Source organism: Nyctibius grandis, chromosome 7 (assembly GCF_013368605.1).
Source record: "Nyctibius grandis isolate bNycGra1 chromosome 7, bNycGra1.pri, whole genome shotgun sequence".
NCBI lineage: Eukaryota > Metazoa > Chordata > Aves > Nyctibiiformes > Nyctibiidae > Nyctibius > Nyctibius grandis.
In genome coordinates, this window is record NC_090664.1 from 55,432,814 (window position 1) to 55,458,360 (window position 25,547).

The 25,547-nt window shown below is 39.2% G+C and overlaps 1 protein-coding gene across 1 annotated transcript; it reads left to right on the forward strand.

Annotated features, from left to right (window-relative positions):
- The first annotated feature begins 2,082 nt into the window (after positions 1-2,082).
- GHRHR (growth hormone releasing hormone receptor) lies at positions 2,083-25,547 on the forward strand. Its single transcript, XM_068405432.1, has 13 exons — positions 2,083-2,139; positions 7,797-7,902; positions 8,511-8,618; positions 9,839-9,939; positions 12,909-13,006; positions 14,747-14,879; positions 15,777-15,930; positions 17,228-17,288; positions 18,029-18,098; positions 19,673-19,764; positions 21,431-21,560; positions 23,054-23,095; positions 25,425-25,547. Exons 1-13 carry the CDS (start codon positions 2,083-2,085, stop codon positions 25,545-25,547), a joined length of 1,275 nt encoding a protein of 424 aa, XP_068261533.1.

Below are 25,547 nucleotides of genomic sequence, written 5' to 3' on the forward strand. Positions count from 1 at the left end.
GGGAAGCCTTAAGACTGTTAACCCCCATAACACTGACACATTACAGGAAACCTGATGGATGCTCAGCCAAAGATTTTTTCTTTAATCTGGAATCTCTGTGGGGAGAGAAAGAGAGGGAATGTGTCCGAGTGCTGTAACACAGCCTCTGCTGGCATGAGCTTGTGATGACACCACCAGTCTCTATGGTTTTATAGGATTTTCAAGGAATATAACAATATTAAACATTTGTAAGACAGCTAAAACTCCCGGTTGTCTACCTCCTCAAATGGTAAGTTGAGGTAATCAGCAAAACACTGGTAGGAACTGAATACTGTTGCCAGATATTTTGAAGGCATGTGGCATGGTGAATTAAGACTCTGTAGGTTTAAGCTCTTTTAACAGCTTTTTTCATAACTTCACCAGCTGTAAAAGCAAATTTAACACTATGGGCTGAAATTTTTCCATGATATAGCTCTTCAGGGAAATCTTTCAATTCTCAAGATTTTGTAGCTTCTGAAATGAGGTTAGGAAAAATATGAGAATTTCCCATGATAAATACACTTATAAGTGTTCATTTACAAGGTCTAGAGCTTCATTCTCTGGAACTAGATGGTGAAAATTGCCAGGAATACAGCTCTAGTTTTGTTTTAGACAGCTCTGTGAAAGCTTGCCTAATTTAGGAAAAGCATAAGGCTTTGGGGAAAAAAGAAATAAATCCTCATGCACACACTGAAAGGAAAGCTTGCCAGCTTCAGCTCTCCAAAGACACCTTCTGCATTGCACATATTCAAGTCCCTCACAGCTCCACCCTACAACCAAGCCCTGAAGGTTTCATCCTCACAGAGGTTTCCATGTGTAGTTGAGCCCTGCATAAGTACAAATTTAGTTCCTCATGGCTGTGGTGACTCTAGGAGCTGGAAGGCTCCTTTCCAAGGTCTCAGCATTCCCCTACCCAGCCTGTGCAGACAAGCAGTAAGAGGTCATTTGATTTAACTGCAGAAAGATGAGCTGGAGAAGATGGAGCAAAAGCAATGTCAGAGGCGAAAACAGGATTGTAGGATGGACAATTGTGGGAAGATGGGAGCTGGGGTTAAGAATTGATTTTGAGGAATGGCATGATATGAGAATAGAAGAGTGGAGAACAACATTTTAAAGGTATTTCATATCTTGCGTCTCTGATTTTGCAATGTTAACCTTTGCTTAATGTTGATATAGAATTTGAAGTTCTTCAAGATAGTATAAATGGATAGACAAACTTTCATATGTACACAGCATGGCTGGAGTACAGCTGACCTTATGACATCTAGACATTAGACATTTAGCTCTGAGTGAAACTGGGTTATTTCCAAAGTAGGATTCATCTGGCCCATCTTAAAGCTTATGTTAGGATGAGATGAATGAGCTGAGTGTACATATTTCTATACTTTGAGTAGAGAAGATGACTAGTTCAGATTTAGACACTGAACTTTCAGAAGTCTGAAGTAAAGTGAGAAGAATCCCTTGTGAATTTTGCCTTCAAATCAATGTCCAACAGGTACCCAGCAAAATTCGTGTTCACATGCCTGTGAATAGTTTTTGATCCTGTATTTTAAAATATAGTACTGTGGTCATTATACTACCTACAAACACACCTACACACAGATACACTGAAGCCACACTATGAAATGTGTTTTATTAGTATAAATTGACAATAATATTAGCTGTTAGGAGAGGGTTTCTTTTATGCCAGCCATGTTGTTTTAGTACAGGATCAGCAATATTTAGAGTGTTCATGCCTCCTAAAATTATTGTGTGTTACAAAGAAAGAAACAAGGGTCTTGCTAGGAGGAACAGCATTCCCATAATCTTGGGAACAATTGCTCAATTCATTCATTCATTCCAGTCTTTGAGCATGCAGCAAAGTCAAAAGAGTGGACAGCAGGTTAAATGCAGCTTAGAGAGTTGTTAATATTTATTTCCTACTTCACTGTATTGTTACGTCACTTCTGTGCAAAAAGATAAATGCTTCAAATCAGCAACTGACAGGCGAAAGGGAAGTCAAAAAGCAGATGAAAGATGCTAAGAAAGGCTAAAAGAAGGGAAGTCTGACTCTTGCTTTGGAACATGAACTCTCGTGCTTTATACCACTGTGCTCTCTACACCCTAAGTCTGGCAGTGCTTGTAAGTAATTGCATGAAAAAAAGCTTTTACTTCATTGTTTTTCAATAATTGTTCATTTTATTCTTGGAGCAGATGGTCAGACACAGCTTTACTTTTTGCATGAGACTCTTCTCTTTATTTGCTTTGGATTCCTGTTAAACAAGGGAAGATGCTATGAAAAGTGTGAACAGCAGCAGAAGGGACACACATTGTAGAATTTATATAACAATGCATATTACTGCTTTCTTACCACACACTCACTAAAGAGAAACAACATAATTGGCAGAACCCCCCTTTTCTGTGTGTAGGCTTGAAAAGACAGTAATGAAGAAGAAACTGGAGGAAAGCTGTTACACCAGAGCAGCTGAGTTTTGATAGAGATTTATTAGATTTCAGATTATGAAATCTTATTAGTTACAATTTCATCTGCCTTGTTGGTAGCATTAATGTCATTTAATATGTGAACAACTGCGATGCTACAGGTAACAAATGAGTTGAAGCAGCAGAGATGCTTATGGCAGAATTAGAAATATCCAAACGCAGTAAAAGCCTAGAGGTCTTGCTGATATTTTGCTTTGGACAATGATTAGTAAACCAGCATTCAGGATCACACAGATATCAGGAAAAGTCTGTGAAAAGAGGGGGAAGGATATTTTCTTTGCTTTTGAGAGTAATTACATTTTCAGCATCTTCCTTTTGTGATTGTTCTGCTATATCCTTTCCTCTTCCCTGAGAATCTCTTCTCTGTTGGAGTATTTCATGAGGGGTGGCACAGCAGCTTGTTTTTTGTGGGTCAAGAGAAATAAAACACTGTGAAATGATTGAAAAGACATTTTACTGATGTGAATCTACGGTTTCGTTCGTAACATCTTTGTGACAAACTCTCCTTCCCTGTAGTGTGAGAAGATAAGTATGATTACTCATAAGTAGAATATCAGGATCCAGTGCTAATAGTTGATAATATCACCGGAGGTCTCTGAAAGAACCTGTCCCATTTACCCAAGAGAAATAGCACTTCCTTCTATAAAGTTGGATTGGTTACAATATGATTATGCGCTGATCAAAAACAGGTTTATGTGGAAGTGTATCATAAAAATCTCCTAGTGTGTGCTGCATGTTTTATTATAACAGAGAGTAGGTAAACAACTCTTATTTGAGAAGAAAATGGTGGAAAAAACAACCACCTGTTTTAATTGTTGGTATAGCTTCATAGTATGCCTTCCCTGGAAGAGCTGAACTCAACATTTGGAGAGGTTTTAAATGCTTAAGAGGCTGACTCTCAGCTTCCATAAACTGAGATTTATTCACCGTTACTCATTTATTTTGTCTCATGGTAGTGGAAGCATCACAAAGGTGTAGCTGACTTCCACATGTCAAAGTCCTTAAAAGGTACCTAGTGCCCAGTGAGTTTGCTGTCCAATGTGCTCTGCCTTAGTGAATTGTTATGAATGTTCTGGGAATGCAAAGCTGTTGGAAAATCAGGGCCCACTAAGAGGTCCTGTGTTTGCTCATTAGTGATGCCAAACAGTAGTTATCACAGAATCAGTTAAAAGACTGATCCAAAATTGGTATCTTCAGATTGGCATGGACTTGGGAAGATGCATTCCAAAATTGCCAACCATCTGTTCTTTTCTCCTTCTGTTTCCTCCTCTTCCAAGTTCTGCTAACAGGTACCAAAATTCATCAGGCACATCCCGTTTTTTCACTTGAGAGTTGTGCAGATGCAGAATGGTTTCACACTGTGTGATTAGGATCCTTCTCCCTAAACAAGCTATATTTGGATACTGGTTCCATTCAGAAATAGGAAACAGAAACTTGAAACTTCTCAGGTTCGGTAGGGAGTTGAACCTAGGTTTGCTGTACTCCACATGAACATTTTAACTAAGAGACACTTAAAAATGTGAGCAGTTCAACTGGTGACAGCACAGTTTTAAAAAGAGACAGATATGTTCTGCTCAGCTTTGTGAAATTGTTGTAGCTACCCAGCAGGGTATATGGAACAGGCATGCCTGCAGATCTCACCTGCTGTCTGTTAAGTAGCTCTCAGGGAAGCAGTACTTCACATCTGTCCACCTTCATGGATGTAAATGACCATGAAAAGTGCTAGAAACTCTGCTTCATCTTTCCTGTACTGGTTACCAGAAATTGGAAAAAGAAACAAGTCAAGTTTGGATTCCTGTTTTGCCTCATCTACAAAACACAAGGGGCTGCTTGTGGTGGAAGAGCCCACATTAATCCACCATATTTAACATTTTGCGGAAGAGCCTAAAGTAAGATGGCAGTTATCTAAGGCTTTCCCTCTAGTCCATTGAGAGAGGCACCTCTCTTGAGGACAACCCAGCTCCTAGGTAATATGAATAGCCCTCTGTCAGTGGTATGCAATGAAAGGACAAGAGGCAATGGGTATAAACTGAAATACAGAAAATTCCATTTAAATACAAGAAACCACTTTTTACTGTGAGGGTAGCCCAACACTGGAAGAAGCTCCCCAGAGAGCTGGTGGAGTCCCCATCCTTGTTGATATTCAAAATCTGACTGAACGCAGCCCTGAACAACCTGCTCTACTTGACCGTGTGTTGAGCAGGGAAGTTGCATTAGATGATCCCCAGAGGTTCCTGCCAAAGTCAACCATTCTATGATTCTGTGATCTGTGAGCTACAGAGGGAGTTTCTGTAAGGAGGATCCTAAGAAAAGTGGCAAACTAAAAGATTTCATGGAGTTTCATTTCTTTAGGGATGAAAAAACAGAAACACTTGTCTTATTATCATATTATCTTATAATGATTTGCACACGAGCCTGCACCGTGGCAGTAGCTGTAGTAAGTAGGATTAATCTGACTTAGTGCTGAAGCCCAAATTTAGAAAGTAACCATGGATTTAATAGTCAGGGGATTCTTGGTGAATTGAGTCTAAACCATAGCTTATTCCATCCAAAAATAAATGTATAAAATAATTGAATTGATCTATGCATAAAAATGCTAGCATCTCTCTGTTATGCTCATGAAAGGAACCTAAGATGACTAGATCAGATAATGATGTCCCTGTTGATGTAGAGACCAAAGGGAGCTGAATCACGTACACAGAATTTTATTTTTGTCTTAAAGAATGGCTCTTACCTCTATCCCATTATTTGATGCTTCCAGAAGTCGGCAGAATGGAAGGAGGTAGAAAATGAGTTTAAACAAGTAAGTCTATAGATGTTTTCAGAGTAGTTTGGAACCTCATTCTACGTCTTGTTTGGGAATAACATTCAGAGCAGTTTGGAAATTTTAAGTTTCTGCTAGAGGTAGTCAAATGCTCTAGGGGGATGGGTGTATCTAGAATGCAGCCTAGGAGTGGAATAAATCTTTTTAGTTTATTTTGCCTGAGTTTCTGTCACAGCGGATCTTGCACTCACTGTTTATTCAAGCAGTGGTTAGTGCTGACTTGAATATAAACTATGAGAGCATCTCTTAATGTCAGGTCTTCTTGAAGGAAGAGGTAATAATTTAAATACCTGGCAGTTGAACAGACTCACCTTTTTATTTGAGACGCATATGGTAAAGCGATCTCATGAGTCTGGAGACTTAGAAAGAAAAAGAAGAAATAGGTTTCCTGGACTGGTGAATAAGCCAAACAATCTTTGTTCTTGCCGTGACCATTTCAGTGAGAAAAGAGTTTTCACAGGCAAAATCTAGTCACTTTTTTTTTGCCAGGAGAAATAATTTAGGACTGTGCAAATGGATACATTTCCTGCCTACCGAGGTTTTTCTGGGCACAGTTCACCGAACCAAGAGAATGTTGTAAAATAGCTTTTCAGTAAATGTGATGACTGTTTTTTCAACTGACTAATAAAGCTACTTTTTGCAATAGCTGCTGAACATGATGGGTAGTGAGCTTTTCAGCATAGATGAATTTCATTGTTCAGGGTGAGTATAAGGGAGGGAGAATATGTGTTGGCATAAGAGATATCAAGTGAGCAAAGGTGTTCAAGACACGGGCCAATTCTCTGTCATCCTGCCTACCTTCATATCTTAGTGAAGTGGAGCTCAGGGGCTTTCTAGAATACCTGTTTTTACTGATCATGGCTGACATCAGTGAGGCATCCTGCACATCAGATCTCCATCTCCTGGGGCTAAGGCTGGCCTCTGCTCCATCCATTCATATCTGCTCTTGAGTGTGGGAGTGCCCTAAACTGATCCATGGCACTGCTCTCTGCCAGTTTGGCAGGAAAACCACAATCTCCTCAAAGTGCAGCAAATGGGAAGCAGACTAGCTCCTTGAAGAGCATACATGAAGGTACATGCTATTTTCAACTGTCGGGGTCCAAACCCCAGAAGAGCAAAGGCTGTGCAATTAATCCAGTATTCTCCAGGAGCCCTACAGCCTAAAGTTATTAGCCAATATACAGTTCAAATGCTCTGCAGGCCAATATGAGATATGGACATTGGCATGGAGCGGAAAGACCAGCTTATTGGAAAGGATAAGATCTGCCCTCTGAATGAACTGTAAGCCAGCTATTTATTTTCTCTGAATATTAATCTTCCATGGGTAGAACAAAACTGAGCCATATGCCAGCCACCTGTTCACCATGTAAGTCTCATCCTGAGTTTATTTTTTGTTGTGTATATCTGTGTCTTTATATCTATATTCACACACAACAGAGCACACTGGTAGCCGTGGCCAGGGCGCAGAGCTGAGATGAGAGTGTGTCTGATGACAACTGGCCTTCTGGGACTGGGGACAATGTCTATAGTTGGCACATATTGATTTCTTTGTGGATAATAGATGCGTGTACTTCTGCACAGTGGGTACACCCACAGCAGTTGTGGTGTGTAGCAGCCTACTGCAGACTGTGTCCGTTGGTGGCCAGGGTACTCTGGATCTCTTCTAATTCTCTTGTGGTGTCCATGTAAGCACATGTCTAAATAAAGACTAAAGCAACCAAAATGTTCCTGCTGTTAAAACACTGGGTGCCAATTTTTTTCTCTACATCAGCATACCAAACCAACAAATGCTTTTGTGCAGAGTTTTTTTCCAAAGAAAGGAGTTTTGCCTCCCACCCTGTGTAAAGAAAGGCAGATGGCAGAAGGGAGAGAACAGATCCATCCTTTTGAAGTGAAGAGCTCATTCAGAAGACAATTTTGCAGTAATTGTATGTGGTTTCAAGATGTTTCTTTGGAGGCTGGCAGGGGCATGTCTATGCTGAGGAGCAGGTGGGCTCTGCAGCATGTCCTGCAGTGCTGAGCCCTTCACTGTTAAGAAAAGGAGCCTGTCCAAGTGCACTCTGTCTCCCTGGGCCCAGATTTAGCAGGGGCTGAAGTCAGAGTGAAAATGAGTTGTGCAGTCAAACCTGGGCCCTAGCAAATAGGTTTTTCATTATGAACATAGCCAGAGAAATATAAATTTTCCAGTGTAGAGCTGTAGCTACCGTCCTCCTACATCTATACTGCCAAAAGATTTGTTCTAATGTAAAGCAGCACAGCTCAACTGCCTTTGACAGAGCTCAGCTGGCTTCATCTGCTGAAAGTGTTGCAATTTGTGTAGAGATAGTGGCACCCTTTGACTACTAAACCCTAAGGTAGTGCTGTATGTCCTTAACATGGTCTTGTTAGTTGCAAAAGTGGGTCTGGACTTAATGGCTCATCAGATCCTATCCAACCCCTTCTTACTAATCAGCTGAAACTCTTCTCCCTGTAGGTTGCTGGGAATGTCCACCCAGAATGTGATTTTATGACAGAGCTGAGGAAAAAGGAGGCTGAATGTCTGGAGGACTCAGAAGAGCATGGAAATGCAACACCACCAGGTATCCGTGTGTGAGGGTTGAAATGAGTGACAGAGAAGCAACACCCTACCAGAGCCAGGACACAGCCATGCTGCCAATGTGCATGTTTGAGTATTTTATTGATTGTCCCACATCCGTGTTGTCTGGTCAGCTCTTCTTCCATCTACTTTCATTCCTTTCAATTCTTTTTTTGAACATTTTTTTTCACATTCAAATGTGGATAGTCAATCTATCTGAGTGAATCCTTGTGTCCTTGTCCTATTCCTTCCCCAAATGGATGCTATCATGGCATCACGCTTGCTGTGTGAGGGTGTGTTGATCTTTAAAAACAGGGTAACCCCTTAACAAGTACTGTAATCCGGTCTTTCTTCCAGCATTACTCTCCCTCCCTTTCATTTACTGCATTATGTCTGAAAACCAACCCCAATCTAACACAGGGGGTCTAACTAAAGCAGATTAAATAGTCCTCTGGAGGTATTTATTTCTCACTACAAAATAAAAATTGTGCTAAACTATTTTTATAAGATATGTAGAGGGTGGAGGGTCAAAGTTTAAAAAGGTTTTGTTATTATTTTTTGTGTTGCTCAAATATAATTATACTTAAAAATATATTTCACTTTCTGTCTGAGGTTGCAAGAGAACTTGGGACAAATTACTGTGTTGGCCAGAAGCAGATGCTGGAGAGACTCTTGCCTTACCATGCCCAAACATCCTCTTTCACTTCATGAAGGAGCCAGGTGATACGCTGTCATGGTTGCACTCCTGTTGTTGTGTTGCATGCCTGGCAAGAGCATTTCTAAAATATGGGGGGGTGAAGAAAGAACATTGCAAGTTCCCACTCTCTAACTGGATCAGAGCATTACTGCAAAGATTTCAGCAGGATCTGAGGGAGCTTAGCAGTTCTTGTATTTTAAGCATTACCCATAACTGGATATAATCCCATAGTCTGTGATGAGGCTCTGAGCCAAAGAACACTGAAATGAATGGAGTGATTTCCATTGGTTTCCACAGGATTTGGGATCAGCTTGTTGCATGAGTTTTCTAGAGCTCATATGGGGGTTGCGTAGGACAGAACTTAAGCATGGGGCTTTATGAGATTTATGCTCTGATTAGTGTGGGATGAAATGAAAGACAGAGGAATGAATAATGTGATTGTTCTTTAAGATCAAGGTTAGAGATATAAAGCAGAATTTTGCCATTGAAGTAACACATGTGTTGGGTCAAATGCAAGACTCTGCAAACTAATGCCTTTGTGGCTGCCTACTGTCTGGGTGAATACGGCTAGAACAAACTACAAGCCCATAAGGAGGAAATGATCTTCCAGGAAAGACCCAGATTTGGCAGTTCCACAAGAAAAAGAAACTGCAAAGCCCAACCTCTGCCTCACCCAACACATGCTAGTTATAAATGAGGGATAAGGAAAATCCCTTTCATCTGTGCAGATTCATTTCCTGCCCTGGGATTCTCTTACTTATCCTTCATCTGACTCTCAAAGCTTTTTTTATGGAAACGTGCTATCCTCATAAAACACACTGCTTATTCCAGCCTCTGATCTGCAAAGAAAGAGTAAGCCCCAAGGAAGGTGGGAATGAGAAGGGATACATTAGAGGGGTGAGTGCTGAATGAGGCAGAAGTCTGATGGACCAGTGCTTCCCAATCTTTTTCAATGGTCTTCCTTGGCCTTAATATGATTTCTTCCTTACTCCTTCCCACCTCTACCTCTGTCACCTCGGTTCTCTCACTTCTTCCTATTGCTTGTCTCCAGATAAAGTGAAAAGTTTTGTATATGACCACCTGAATGTACACATGCAAAATATCCTATCAACTCTGTGAGATGCTAATGGAGATGATCCTCTCTTCTTGATATAACCTTTGTACCAACAAGAGGTCTTCTCCTGGTTTTTATTGTCTGTGTTACGTGGCTCTTCATCAGAAAAAATAAGTGCTTCTGTTTCAGCTGGGATAGTAAAAAGGAACTGCACAAAGAAAGGCTGGTCTGACCCATTCCCTCCCTACCATATTGCTTGTCCAGTAGAAGATGATATTCCACTTGAAGAAGTAAGTTTAATTAAATAAATATATGTGAGTGGTGTGCTGACGACGTAGGATTCCTTTCTATTCCTGCAGACCACTGGGGAGGGAAACTCAGCTGAAGCCAGAATTTGTTACCAAGTATGGAATGAAATCCAAATTTTATCCAAGTAACTTGTTTTGGAGAATTTCTAGGGATGTTTTATTATTCAGGTATAAGAGTATAACAAAACCAAAGCTAGCTGCTAATTCCATACAATCATGCAGTTCTGTTAAACTTGCTCACAGATATAACAGCTAGAGATATATTGTGAAATGTTCATAAAATATGAATTAAGACATTTCAATAATATCAGTCAGCAAGATGATTTTGTGGCATCACAGCATCAGTACAGCAAACATGCTGTTATAACACCACTGTTCCAAACTCAACAATATCTAAGGACAAGAGGGTTTTCTGGTTTCTCACCCTGCCTAGCGTAAGATATCTAATTCAACAAGGAAATAAAAATTTAAAATATTTCAAAATCTACAACACTGTAATGCAGATCTGAATTTGACGTATTTCCTCAGCTAGATTTGCACAATTGGTGATATTTAGAGGTTATACGTACACGGAAAACATAACGCTTGATCTCTAACTAATACGGGTACAAACATATTGTATAGATATGCTTAGCTTCCTGTAACTCTTCTTCCAGGGGAAAGCAACAAGCTAAAATACTGTATCATATTTCAATGAAAAAAAAATCACAATCCTGGGGATTATTGTGGTTACATAAAGCTTCTTTCGTGATCAGATTTTGCTGCCTTATTAGCTACTGTGGAGAAAATTAGGAGTAACTCAGTGGAAAGAATCTGAAGAAATCTCCACTAAGTTAAAACTGATAGCAAGGAGTCAGGAATCACTTTAAGTGATTAAAAATTAGTTGTCTAGTCTAACTCTACATCTCTACCCTTCCTCTGTACAGGCTAAACACTGCACTTTTGTCTTTATTTGCACAAGTGAGGTGAATACTATCTTTTTTTGTCCACTACAGAGAGAATGAAAATAACATTTTTACTGTAGTAAAATGCTGGAGAGAATTTAGTTTATATTTTCATGGGGAGATTTGCCTTGTCTTCCCTCTACTTTTTGTACTGACTACTATCATGTTGTTTAACTCAAATTTCCATTCCAGCCTCTAAGCCACAGTACCTGCTGCTCACCATAAATAAACACATTGAAATGCAACTCTTCTCTTTCTTTCCTTCTTTTATTGCTTCCTTACATTTCTGGTGTAAAAATAATCTTAAATGAGTCTATGGATTTTTTTAGTAATAGCCCATATTTTACCTCAACGTAAACTCTTCAGTTGTAGGTTTATCCACTTAAGGATTTGATTATTTTCTGTGTTTTTAAGTGGATTTTTAAGTGGAGGTTGTCACCTAAGTGGAGGTTGTCAACTAAGGTCAGCCTGGCACATCTTTGATATGTTTCTTATGGATTGGTGCCTTCCAGACTTACTGCCTCGCCACCAGTCTCAAAAAATTATTGCACAAGTCTAAGCTAATCACTACACAGGGGATCTATATTAATGCTTTGGTCAGGATCAGGTGTGAGCTTTTCAAGGAGATCTCTTGGTTATCCCCACTTACTGCATTTACACTGAGGGGTGCTCTCAGAAAGGATGATCTGGCTTCCTATGGATGAAACTAACCTGGAAGACAAATACTGGGTGCACCTAGTGTGCTCTGACCAATAAAAATGTTCAGCCCATGGGATTCAACCATGGCTAGTCAGAAACGCACACAGCATGGATGTAGGGTCCTCGGCACCAAAAGTTTTGCTCTACTAAGCTAGACCTACCAACCTTCACTTGTTAAGGTGGGTGTAATGATAGATTCTTTTTCTTGAGGATAGAAAGTGATAAGGTCTCATCCTACAATGAGTCGAATTGTTTTCTGGGGGTGCTTGTTTCCCTTCATTAACTAGAAAAGAAACAGAATAAGAAGAAACAGGACCGTGTTAATTAAACGGTACAGTCCTGTGGCCATTTCTCACCCTGCTCGTTTTACTATAGACTCAGCTGCTCACGCTTAGGCAGCTAATTTTTAAGCACCTAAAATAAATGAAATAAATCCTACCCAATGTCAGCCTTATAATGACTTAAGTTATACTTAAGGCTCAAAACAAGTATCTGCCCTTCCCCACAGTGGACTGCAGCAACGTGCTGCACAGCTGCGTAGATTTTAGGATATAAAAACACTGAAATGGGACCCAAGAGACAAACCATGTTAGACTGAAGGGAAAGATTTGCAGCCTAGAGCTTAGCCATTCTGTTTTCTGCTTCCATGTGTGATAATTGAAGTCAGCTCATCCTCCGTCTGAGATCATGTCTGATAAAGGTGCCATTTAAATTGATATGGATTTTGATTGACATTCTGACTAACAATTGCGTTTGGCAGCAAGAAAAAAAGAGGAAAAAAAACAACCCCAGAAAAAAACACACGACACAATAAAAATGAAAAGGAAGAATAGATGGCAAAATTATAAGGAAGGAAGTGGAGCGAAGGAAAGTGGAGAAACAAGGAGAAGCTGACAGGATTCTGTATGCATCATGCAGCCAGCTGCCAGCAGGATTGTCCTATTACTGCTGTGGAGAAAACATGGTATAAAATGCAGTGCTTACAAAAATGCATAAGAGTTTTTACAATGCCTTTGTGGAAGTCTGGCTTGTTTTTTATGGTTTATGAATGAGCTTGAAACCATCCTGATCAATACGTGTTTCCTTATCAGAGTGGGCTGTATCCATGTACCTATGGAATCGGTCTTCACAAAATAAACGTAATGATTGATTTTAGTTGAATTTTGCTGTGGGATTAAAAGGGGAAGAAAAAGACAGTCAGGGATATGAACAGATTGGAAGCACCAAACAAAACAAAACTGACAGAATCAGTAAAACAGGTGTCATTTGGCTGCAAGTTATGGGGCAAATAATTCTTTTCTTTTATAGCAATCCTACTTTTCTACTATAAAGATCATCTACACTGTAGGGTACAGTGTATCGATCACATCACTCATTATTGCTGTGACAGTTCTTATTGCATTCAGGTAGGTAAAGTTATCTTCTAAGCTTGATGGTTTTAATAGCTCTTAGTATATTAAACTGTATGCGACAACATTAGACATAATAAAGTAACATAGATAGAAATCCAGAAGAATAAAATAAAAATTTCAGGTAATATTGGCTTAATAATGTTAAATTGAGGCTAGAAATTAAAAATGACCACAGAAAGCGAGAAATAAGAATCAGAACTGGAAATAAACCCTGTCTGTCTTTGGCAAAGGTCAGCGATTCACTTTGATCCTAAATAACCAGTAAATATATTTGCTTGCTTTAGCTGGAATGAAGATAATTTTTGATAAACTATATGTGTTTGTCTTGTATGGGCTCAGTAAATTTTATATTAATAAGAAGACTATAAATGAAGAACTCAGTTCTGATTCAATGTTCCTATGGCACTGTACATATTACCATTGAAAGATTCACAACTAAAGACAGGTTTTGAAAGTAGGCTCTGAATTTCACTACATTTGGTAAGATTTCTTTCCTACTAAACTATCCAGCTATTAGGCATTTTCAGGTATAATTTAGAGTATCTGGAGTAAACCTGTTTGTTTATTTTCTCATTTAATATAGATTTGATGTTTGCTTCCGTGTAGGATTTATTTTATTAATCTTTCTTTATTCTTTGTATTTGTGCAGGACAAAAAAGAGTTTTATTATTATGCTGTGAGAATGAGGTTTCTCTGGGGAAAGTTTCTTGACCTCTGTTGGTTCCTAGCTCATGTCTGGAAGTCAACAGATGCATTTATCGACATCCACTGTGACCTCAGGAAATCAAACTAGCCCAAATAAGGGGAAAGAAACAATGGACATACAGAGACTTAGCAATAAGGAGGAAAATGTTATAGTTAACAATGGGATTGGTATTCGAGTTCAGTAATAAAATTCTGCACACTTTAAGTGAGCTTTAAGATTAGGAGACCCTGAGATTACTGAATCTGGATGGAATTCAGCTTTTGATGGGGCATTTTATTAATTAGCTAAAGCCATCATCTCCAAACGAAAATATAAAGTTGAAGTTGAATAACTTGTCCAAAAGTCTGTATTGAATAAGTCAAAAAAATTAATCTGAATTAACTGAGTGTAAGAATTTAAAGCAGATGCGCCAAATTGTTTTAAAGCAATTATCTGCACTCATTTAATTCATAAGAATAACTTTGACAAACTAAGAAATAATTCTTTAATTCTGGATAAGGCTGTCTACACAGGGGTTTAATGCAATTTAATTCACCTACCACATAGGGTCTAGAAAACCTTGCTAAGTAATCATTACCCTGTTCATTGAGAAAACCGTCTAGCTGGTCCAGGATATCTCTGTGTGCTTGTTCTTGGGAGTGGTTTAGCCACAGTCAGAATTATATCAATAAAGATCATTCCTGAAATGCAGGTTTCTCTTGGCCCAAAAATAATGTTGACCAAAAGCCTGCCTCCAGTATACTGAACGCAAGCTAAAACTGAGATTCCAGGAATCTGGCAGACCAGGAACATCACCAGGGTACCACCTAGCAAGGAAGGAGACTAAGATGTAGACTCTGGATGAATTGCTTTACATGAGGAAGGTTTCTACTTCTGCCTGCCTGCAGAGGCAGCTGAGTGGATGAAAGTGTTCTTTCTATACATGCCTGGAAGTACCTGACATGAAACAAGGGCTTATAGCGTGTTTGTATTACTGCCAGTACAAGTCAGTTAATTACCTCAGAAGAATATTTCTCCTTTTCTTCCAGGAGGCTTCGCTGTCCCAGAAATTATATCCATGTACAGCTCTTTTTTACTTTTATCTTAAAAGCTGTTGCCATTTTCATTAAGGATGCTGTCCTTTTCCGAGAGGAAGACATTGATCATTGCAGCTTCTCTACAGTAAGCACAAGAAAAGCAAGATACTGTGGTACTTGCTGTTTTTACATACCATCTATACATGGTTTCACTTTTCATTGCTCTTTTTTACTATTTTTTTTTCCTTTTATCCTGATAGGGAAAATCATATAATTCTTTTATTTGTACATTTTACCTCCATAAGTGTGCACCTCAGAACGTCTATGGTCTTAATGTATCAATTTGTGATCCTGTAGTACTCTAAATCAGATACAAACTTTGCCACAGAAAAAAGTAGTATCATTACACTGTTACGCTTCTATAATCTGGAGCTTAAAATTGAAAATCTCTGAGTACCTCGTAACACAACTTTTAAAAGAAGCTTATTCTGGAAACGTTGGATTTCATGTTCTGCCTGGAAGCTACGAATTGTAAACCACAAGACACGCAAGGTACTAGGCAATCAACTTAGCTTTGGTCCAGCCACAAATATTGGCAACCTAGAAATGGTTTTCTAACAGAGGTTTATGGGATGATTCTTCTGCGTTGCTCATGGTCACACAAAAAAATTAAAACTGAGCATAAGTAAGAAAGGAGATCCTTGAACATTTGTCCAAGGGCTATGGAGCATTTGATTCTACTCATATAAGGTGCATTGAAGGCAGTGCATTTGTGGAAGAAATCACATGCTTGAGATACGAAGCTATATTTTTAATACATAGATATAAAGCAAAATACAGTGGAGATTTCAAGGTATTGTGATGGTTAAAGCCTTACTATTCAGAAACCCATATTACAGTTGAAGCTTTCCCTTTAAACATGCATGTAATCATGAGATCTTCTTTGTAGATCTCAGCCAGAATTACAGATGCCTACTGCCTCTGCAAATCAAATACTTGTATGCACAAGTAATGCCAAAACTATGACTTTCCTGTTCCCTAGACTGAATGCAAGATCTCAGTTGTTTTCTGTCACTACTTCATGATGACAAATTTCATGTGGCTGCTAGTAGAGGCTCTCTACTTAAATTGTCTACTACTCTCATCTCTTTCTCATGGAAGAAGATATTTTTGGTGGCTTGTTCTCTTTGGCTGGGGTAAGTAAGGCTTGTACATGAAATTAATAAAAGGCAAGATGTTACAAAAGGCTTTATCCATCCCATTAAAAATACTGGATGTGGAATCTAGTCTGCCTAATTGAAGTGCTCAACTTGGGCATTGCTTTGATTTTATTTTTACATGTATATTAGTGAGGAACAATCAAGATTTTAAATAAGGCATTAAAGTCCCTATGAAAGAAGTGGAAAATTAAGTACGGTTGGAAACCCACAGAGAGAGATCCAGTCCACTTAACCTTCTTCCCATTGAAAGCACAGATCCCTCTAAGGAGCTACCCCAGTCACCTAAGTTAGGTATACCTTGATTGAGTTCATGCAAGAATGTAGTTATGTAGTCTTCTCCTGAGAATGGGTCCATCTGGAGACATAGCAGGCATTTTTGTAGTCCTGATATTGCTACAGTCCATCTTTTGCATTGGGAAATTGTGCAAATAAAGGAGGTCTATCCACTAAATAACAGTGCAGGCATGAGACAGCAACATCCCCACTCCTTTCTCTTGTAGTCTGCAATAAATCTAATTGCTCAGACCTTTGTGGTCACTTAGAAATCAGAAATTAAGTGATTTCCCATATAAAGCTTCTGTGTAAAGGAAAAAACAGAGAACTCCTTCCTGAGGATATATGGCAGGTGAATGCACTTGATCAGGAGAATTTTTGGTCAGTTTAGGAAGGCCATCCATGCATGTTGCCACCAAAGGTTAAGGTAGACCTGACAAACAAGCAGACTGAATCACTTTTTGTGTTTAGGGAGACTTCAAGTGCCTTTCTAGGAAGGTGGAAGGTAGCTTGTAAAGTGGTAGTATGGCTATTATTTTCAGATTTGGTAAATTCTATTCCCCAATATTTCATCATGCAGAAAGCACTCTTACTGCTTACTGAAGAAAACTGGGTTTTAATGTGCTATCTGCATGCAAGTGCTAACTTCAGGTGAGATCACACATGTGAATTGCGTTCATGTCAGTAAGAAGTTGCAAGTTCAGTCCTCTGTGGCAGAGCTATATCATGTGCAAAGTGTGTCCCTTTATAGCCTCACAGTGATGCATGGTCACCGAACAATCAATGTCTTAACTTGTTTCATTCCATCATGGGTATTAGATTTCTTTTTAGGTTTATACCATGAGTCTAAAGCAATTCCTGTTACACGACCAGGCCACAAAGGGTAATTCCAGTTCTGCAAATGAGTGACCTGTATCATCACAGCAGAGTTTCAGTGGACAAGATTTGGATTAATTAATGAAATTAAACAACCACAGTTTTTATTTAACTGTCTTAACAGGTTTTCCAACGCTTTTCACCCTTATATGGATATTAGCAAAATTCTACTTTGAAGACACAGCGTAAGTAATTTTTTCCTACATTATTCTAGATTCCTGGGTTATATTATTAAAATAATGATAGTGATGAAGGCTTATGTGATTTCAATTACGTGGGAAAATAATATCAGTATATTACTCACTTTTCCCTACATCACCGAGTAGATTAGTGCCTGTGGTGGAGTTCTGCATTTCCATTCCACTGTGGACATAATGAATGGGGATTACAATCTCCATTAGAGTATATTATGGCAATGATATTGTAATTGTGCAGGGGATCCCTCCCAGGAACCTGACATATTTATTTGTGCTGCAAGAAAAAAAGAGATTCAAATCAGATAAACAAAGTAAAGAAGCAAATTTTAGGAGTTTCTGATACAAAATACTTTTTGATATTTCTGAAGGCTGGAGTGCTCACTATTTTACACAGATGAAATGTTTCATGTCTTAAATAAGTGTCTTTGAAGAAAAAAGCTATATCTTTGTATTGGTCATAGCATCTTCTGTTTAAGTCTTTTGTCAGAGTTGCTGCATCCATGGCTGTCACTTAGCACATTGAGATCACTATTTCTTTTTGAAAAGAGTATGATAATCTGTAAAAAGTATGTCCTCTTCAAAGCAGAGTTTAAATATTTGGATACTTGCTTTACACCTGCACTTCCACAAAAATACCTCTCTTCAGATTTTCACTGACACTGCTAAGTGGTGTCTTAATTGCAGTGATTACATACACGTCTTTTTTAAATTTACTGTTATTTTCTCAGATGCTGGGATATTAATCAAGGTTCTCCATACTGGTGGCTAATCAAAGGGCCTATTATAATTTCTGTTGGGGTAGGTACTTCTAAGTTTGACAACATTAATTAGAAGAAAAAAGACTCTTAAATTAAAATCTGGTTACTGTTTGCTGAAATGTTATTTGAAATAAGAAAGATGCATGGTAGAATTTCTACTGCAAAGTTGCCTATGTCCAGTGCAAACTAGAAAGAGGAAGAGAACTGCCCTCCTTCCCCTGGTCAAAGACCCTTCAAAGAAATGAAAGATTTCATAGAATTGTCAGTTTGGTTGAAATTAATGGGAGATGAGAAATTAAACAATCCTTACAATATTTGAAAATGCAAGTTTTAGCCTGAGTCCAGAATCATCCGTAAATTTTAATACAAACTTTCAAGGGCAATAGGTTTCTGTTCATAGGTGATAACAATGATAATAGCTATTGACCCTGACATTTACTACATAAACTGATAGGCTTTAAATGATTATCATGTATGATTACTCCCACATGTCATTAAACCCAAGCAATGTTTGAAAAAGCAGCTAATGGATGACCTTAAGGCTGTCTATTAAAAGCTTAATTTAATTGGACGACAGATGCATACAAATAAGGCATGTATAGGCAAACAATGTGAAAGAAGAATCTCAAATTGAATTCTGGTCATAGTTTGCCATGTTTCAATAAAATATTACATTTCCTGCTACCTCCATTATTTTCCCCCCCTACGAGTTCTCATCTGACATCCACATTTGAAGTCAGGAGACTCAGGAGATTGCAGTGATGATTTTTCTGCTGGAATGTACTTAAGGCATCACTGATGCATGAGATTGGACTTTCTGGTAAAATGTGGACATTCTTAGTCAGAATTACGCATTCAGCCTCCCCTAAAGAAGAGCTGGTGTGCACGGACACACAAAAATGCATAGGGAGAAACTCTCTGATTGTGGAAAACTGAGCAGCTTCACAGACTTTGGTAAAGCTGTGCCGAATTGCAATTGTAGAAAATTTGATTTGCAAGTTAGGATTGAGCCTGGCTAGCTTTGGAGCTGAGCTAATGCTCCTCAGTTCTCTTCGAGACAATAAAGGGAAATATGCACTTTTGGTTTGTGATTCATCTGACTTAATAGATGTCTACATTTGGAGGAGATGACTCGTCCCTGACCCACCTGAGGCTCTATCGGCTATACTGGCTGTCTCTCCATTGACTACAAAGGGAGAACAGGGTGCTCAGCTCAGATGCAGACATGTCATTGTAGATACCTATATTAGTCAGATGAATTCTTCTAATAATGTCTAAAGACATTAGACAGAATTTAATGCAATAGCCATCTCAAAAAAGTATCCAAACTATATAAACTACAAAAAATAAAAAGAACCACACAAGCTATTAACAAAAATAATATACTTAACAAAGTCAAATTCTAAGTTTACATCTTCAGCTATTTCTTTAAGAAGGAATGTAACTTATTGAGATGCTTGAATGCTGCCAGCAGGAATGGCATTAGTAAACTTACACTGGTCTCACTGAAACTGCACAAATTATGTAATAACTGAAGTAAAAAACAGATTTCCATTGCAAGGTTTTACATGTGAAAGTAACGTGTTTTTTTTTCCCCAAAAACATTGTGAGCAGGTCAATTTTGTCCTATTTATCAACATCATCAGAATTTTGCTGAAAAAACTAGACCCTAGACAAATCAACTTCAATAACTCTTCTCAGTACAGGTAATGTATGGAATAAAAAAAGAAATCATTTATTTTAATCATAGAAACTTGTATCACAGAATCACAGAATCACAGAATCACAGAATGTTAGGGATTGGAAGGGACCTCGAAAGATCATCTAGTCCAATCCCCCTGCCGGGGCAGGATTACCTAGACCATATCACACAGGAACGCGTCCAGGCGGGTTTTGAATGTCTCCAGAGAAGGAGACTCCACAACCTCTCTGGGCAGCCTGTTCCAGTGTTCAGTCACCCTTACAGTAAAGAAGTTTTTCCTCAAATTTAAGTGGAACCTCCTGTGCTCCAGCTTGCACCCATTGCTCCTTGTCCTGTCAAGGGATGTCACTGAGAAGAGCCTGGCTCCATCCTCTTGACACTTGCCCTTTACATATTTATAAACATTAATGAGGTCACCCCTCAGTCTCCTCTTCTCCAAGCTAAAGAGACCCAGCTCCCTCAGCCTCTCCTCATAAGGGAGATGTTCCACTCCCTTAATCATCTTCGTGGCTCTGCGCTGGACTCTCTCTAGCAGTTCCCTGTCCTTCTTGAACTGAGGGGCCCAGAACTGGACACAATACTCCAGATGCGGCCTCACCAGGGCAGAGTAGAGGGGGAGGAGAACCTCTCTCGACCTGCTGACCACACCCCTTCTAATACACCCCAGGATGCCATTGGCCTTCTTGGCCACAAGGGCACACTGCTGGCTCATGGTCATCCTGCTGTCCACTAGGACCCCCAGGTCCCTTTCCCCTACGCTGGTATCCAACAGCTCTGCCCCCAATTTGTACTGGTACATGGGGTTGTTCTTGCCCAGATGCAGGACTCTACACTTGCCCTTGTTATATTTCATTAAATTTCTCCCCGCCCAACTCTCCAGCCTGTCCAGGTCCCTCTGAATGGCTGCGCAGCCTTCCGGTGTGTCAGCCACTCCTCCCAGTTTTGTGTCATCAGCGAACTTGCTGACAGCGCACTCTAATCCCTCATCCAAGTCATTAATGAATAATAAGAAGTACATGTCCAGTGTCACACACAGGCTCAGTTCGGTTGGCATCAAATTTTAGAAAATCCCAACGTTACCCCATTCCAAGGAAACTAGTGAAAGGATGAGACCCCTCTCAGCTAATATTGGCCATCTAAACATGATGTACTCAGATCAGTTCAGATGTCTACCTTCCAATTACAATCGATGGGGAGACTAGGAAATTAAATGTGGATTCAATGAATCTCCTAGATCTCTGATTTAGGGCAGGGTAAATTACTCTCTATAGATGCCTTTTCCTGTACGTGGACTATAAAGGGAGCCTGCATATTACTTTCTATGTATTTAGTTACAAATAAATTTCAAATTTTCAATGTCTCCAATGGGGCAAAATGTGTTCTGCTCCTTTGTGTTTTCCTGAACTGTAATCTCATTCAGAAAGACAAGATGTCAAAATACCATAACAAAAGCCATGAACATGGTATTGCCAATAAGGATCAGCAATCTGTTTCCAGCTAGTTTCTCATTATGCTTTCTGCCCAGTGCTGTAGTCCCAAGAGATATGAACTTCACATGTAGATATTTAGATTCTACTTTTAACTTCTGTTCATTACTGTGACATATTCCATGCATTAGTCTTTACTCGGGGAAATAATACTAACTTACTTCTTCTTGTGTCCTGTGCTAGACGTCTCTCAAGGTCAACTCTGCTTCTAATTCCACTATTTGGAACACATTATATTGTCTTCAACTTTCTTCCGGAATATACCAGCCTGGGGTTTCGGCTTTACTTAGAGCTCTGCATTGGATCTTTTCAGGTAAAATGACCACAGAGGCTTCAGTACCTTCTTAGTAGATTTTCTAATTTAATCTAGTGTCCATGTTACAACTAGTATTGCACAAAAAATCATTGGATCCTGAAGCTAGTGTCTCCTCACAGAGTTCATGGTTCTTTGCTGTGTTACAATATCTGAAGATGTGACCTACATCTTACCTGTCTGTAGGCTAGACTGTATATTTGCAGATTTTGCAAATACAATGCCAAGTCTTTCAGATCACAGAATCACAGAATCAACCAGGTTGGAAGAGACCTCAGGGATCATCGATTCCAACCATTGCCCTGACACCACCCTGTCAACTAGATCATGGCACTAAGTGCCATGTCCAGTCTTTTCTTAAACACATCCAGAGATGGTGACTCCACCACCTCCCTGGGCAACAAGAGATGCATGTGTAAATTGGATGATGGGTCAAAGTCAAGCATGGAAAACCTTCTTTGCTACCAGTGATAATCTACATACCTTTTCTGACTGCACTGACAAGATCAAGCTGATTTGGACTGATGTTAAATTATCCAGGGGCAAACAAAGCTGCAGGTCCAGCCCCCTTACTAATTCTTTGGCAAAGAATAAACTGATAGGCAAACACATAAACATCGAATAGTGCCTGGTGCACATACTAACCCCATACAGACTACTGCCCTGAGGAATGCTAGATGTGTTTCCCTCCAGGGTAGGCAAAACGTTTGGTGTACTCTGGATGCCCCCAACTGCTCTGTATTGGCACACTGGGCATGGATGGCATGAGGAGCTTGGTGCCAACTAGAACAGCTAATGGGGCTGCTCTGACATACCCTCCAAGTGGTTTTTCTACCTGAGTTATGAACAAGGCAGACCCCAGCTGCACTTTGCATTCCTCCCTTTCCCTGTGCTGCACCTCAGAGCCTACAAGCAGCAGCTGTGGGCAATACTACCAAACTTCACAAGGGAGCATATCTCCCTCTGAATGGTTGCATGGCATCTTTTGTCAGTGAACATCACCAAAAATCCAGCAGTTGTGCTGGTTTCGTCCTCTTGGGGGTTTAATCCATTGTGTCAATTCTGTCCAATAAACCCTGCACATCTTACATGCATGGAAAGCTGCATGAGCGCCATACATGGATCTCCTTACAAAGTCTATGTTTCTTTACTGATTTACACTGGGTAAAGTATTAGCTCACAGTGTGTTTGGCTGTAGAATGGACCATACTTTTGTAAGCATAATGTGGGAGAACCTCAGTTGCCATATCACCCATTCTTGTGAATTGATATCGTGTTACTGACTTTGGTGAAATGACACTAATTAGTTGATTATCCAGTTGATCAGCTTTATTGGAGATACATAAGAAATTTTCTAATTTATAATAATACTCCAACATATAATGACACTCATTAATTCACATACACAGTACTAGCACGAAGTCAGATAATGTAAGTGGCTTTTTCAAATTGAGCTAACAGTCAACCCTTTTTTTTTTTTTGGTCTTTTTCAGGGATTTATTGTAGCAGTTCTTTACTGTTTCCTGAACCAAGAGGTAAAGAAACTACATCTTTTACAATATTGCTTTCACTGACAGATATATAGAGTTAATAATCACTTTCATACAAACAGATAATCAAATCTTTTAGTTTCTCAGGATTGTCTGTTAACATGGGAATCAATGAAGTTGAATTTCAGTTTAATTATCTTCATGGGAATGAAGCCATCTAGTGGAGAAAAGAACTTTTACTACTTTGCTATTCCATCAAGCATTTTTTACTGTTTCTGCACACTTTTGTACTATAGCAGGGCTTGGGAAACCCATGCTAGGTCCAGACCTGAAAGTACAAGCTGCTACAGTGATGTAAAGAGATCTCCAATTACTAAAAGTCTGTGATTAAATTGGAAAGAATTTAAATTTATGCTGATTTTCCCATACCATAATATTATTTTCTAGCATTTTTAATATGCTCATGAATCTTCTCAGTATTTCCTCATGTTGATAAATCTGTTTTTCCATTTAGAATATATAAGGCAGAATTTTACTGTTGGTGAGACAGGAATCATTCCATTTACTTAGTATCCAAGTCCATTTATATAGTCTCGATGTTGTGATAAGAAAGCATCTTAAAAGAATTATATAGGCAACATAACAGTTTATCCTCCATATTTTAGAATGGGTTGAAACTCTGGAACTTCACCCTTCTTTCTGAGTACATGGTAGCTGAGATGACTATTTTACAGTATGACTGGGATTTGGTTTCAGACTACACTAACAATCTACTGGTTTCTACCTGCAGCTCCTAAAAAGGAAGAGTCTCCTGATTCATATATATCACCACACAGGGCATCCTCTAGAGTGTCAAAGCTGTGTTTAGGAGGTGAATCCTGTCCCTAATTGTCACAGTCAATGAAATATTCAAATACCCAAGAGATGACTGACCCACTCTAGACTCCCTGGGCTGTATTGACTAAATCTCCATTTTCTAAGTTTAAAGTCTCAGGCTGATTAAGCTTTCAAAACGTATTTAATTGTCCACATGTGCCATGGTCTACACTCAATTTTGTCAGACATTTCTGAAATATTAAAACAAATATCTTCAAATATATTAACACTTCTTAGCCTTTTGGTTGAGTTTATGGCTATGAATTTTTGACTGCTCTAATGATGCTTGTGTTCAGTTAACACTGTTGTTCACTGGTCTGTCAAGTGTCCTAATCTCTTCTGATGGTAGACCATCAGATGTAGCCTTACATTCAGCTTGTCATCCCAGTCAAACAGTGCTTTAATTTAGAAATTTCCTTCCTATTAAACTACTGGGAAGGCACATTTCTAATAAGAATCAGATGTGAAAGCAGGTTTTGTGGCTGGTCTGGACCCACTGTATGTTTCTGTGAACATGACAATGCATGGCATACATAGTTGTCAACAACAGAAAGAAAGTATCTCCTGATTGTTAATGGCTTTCCCCTCACCATCTTAAATAGCAAAGTAGTATTATTTCTCAGCCACAAATTGATGAGTGTTGATTAAGAAACTTACTAGACTTCTAGAACGTACTGTTCTAGAAACAGATGGAAACAAGATGACATCCCTTAGCAACTGAGGAAGACCAAGCAATGTGGAGAGAATATGTTTAGTTGTGTAGGCAATGTTGGTGAGACTATTACTGGAATAAATTTTCAAAGGGATATTTTAAAAAAATGGGAGAATGTATTAAAAAAGCTGAGAAAATACTGTAGTGATGGACAAAATGCTTTATAATGCTAGAGTTAGAGTCCTCAAGCCCTTTCATTTCTCAGAAGAAGACTGAGGTGACTTGACTATACAAAAAGATATCAAAGTATAGCTACTTTGGTGGGAGGAAGTTACTTAGTGCTGATAGACTTTTCAGTTGAGCAGAAGAAGGTGGACTGAGGACCACCAGGTAGAAATGTAAACCAGGTAAGTTAAAAATGAGAGTGGGACTTTTTTCATTTATTTAACCATGTGATAGCTCTAATAATAAACTTTAATTTTTGGGTCCATAGTCATTAAGTAAGAACACAGGACAGGGAGGATTCACATAAAGTATGTCCTTACTTCCTGAAAGGGAGAGTGGGGTTCATTTACTCTTTTCAACATGAGAGGCCAGTTCTGAGCTAGCCACATGATGTTTTCATCAGTGCAAAGGGATGGGCATGATGAGACAGGCCAGATGAAACATTCCCTGGAGGATCCTACTTTTCTCTATCAGCTAGAAAGGGAGCCCAGAGGAACTAACTTGGACTGAGATGTCTAAATTTTACCCTTCTCTAGCCAGTATTTCTGTCTTTCCTCTTTCCCACTGATCTACTCCCAAGCAGTATTTGACCACAAAATAGCACTCTCCTTCCCTTTTGAGGTGCAAACGGAAATTGGCCGGAGGTGGCATGGTAAGAGATATGGAATTATGCCAGTGTGGAGGAGGACGAGATGGACTGTGCCGTCTAGTTCTGGAGTAAAAATGACCACATCTGTGTGCTAA

Excerpts from the sequence above, each read along its gene's own strand:
- GHRHR (XM_068405432.1), top strand. The coding sequence starts at position 2,083 with ATGAACTCTCGTGCTTTATACCACTGTGCTCTCTACACCCTAAGTCTG. Across the intron at positions 7,903-8,510 it reads TGGAAATGCAACACCACCAG|GTTGCAAGAGAACTTGGGAC; the intron begins GTATCCGTGTGT and ends TTTCTGTCTGAG. Across the intron at positions 13,007-14,746 it reads ACAGTTCTTATTGCATTCAG|GAGGCTTCGCTGTCCCAGAA; the intron begins GTAGGTAAAGTT and ends CTTTTCTTCCAG.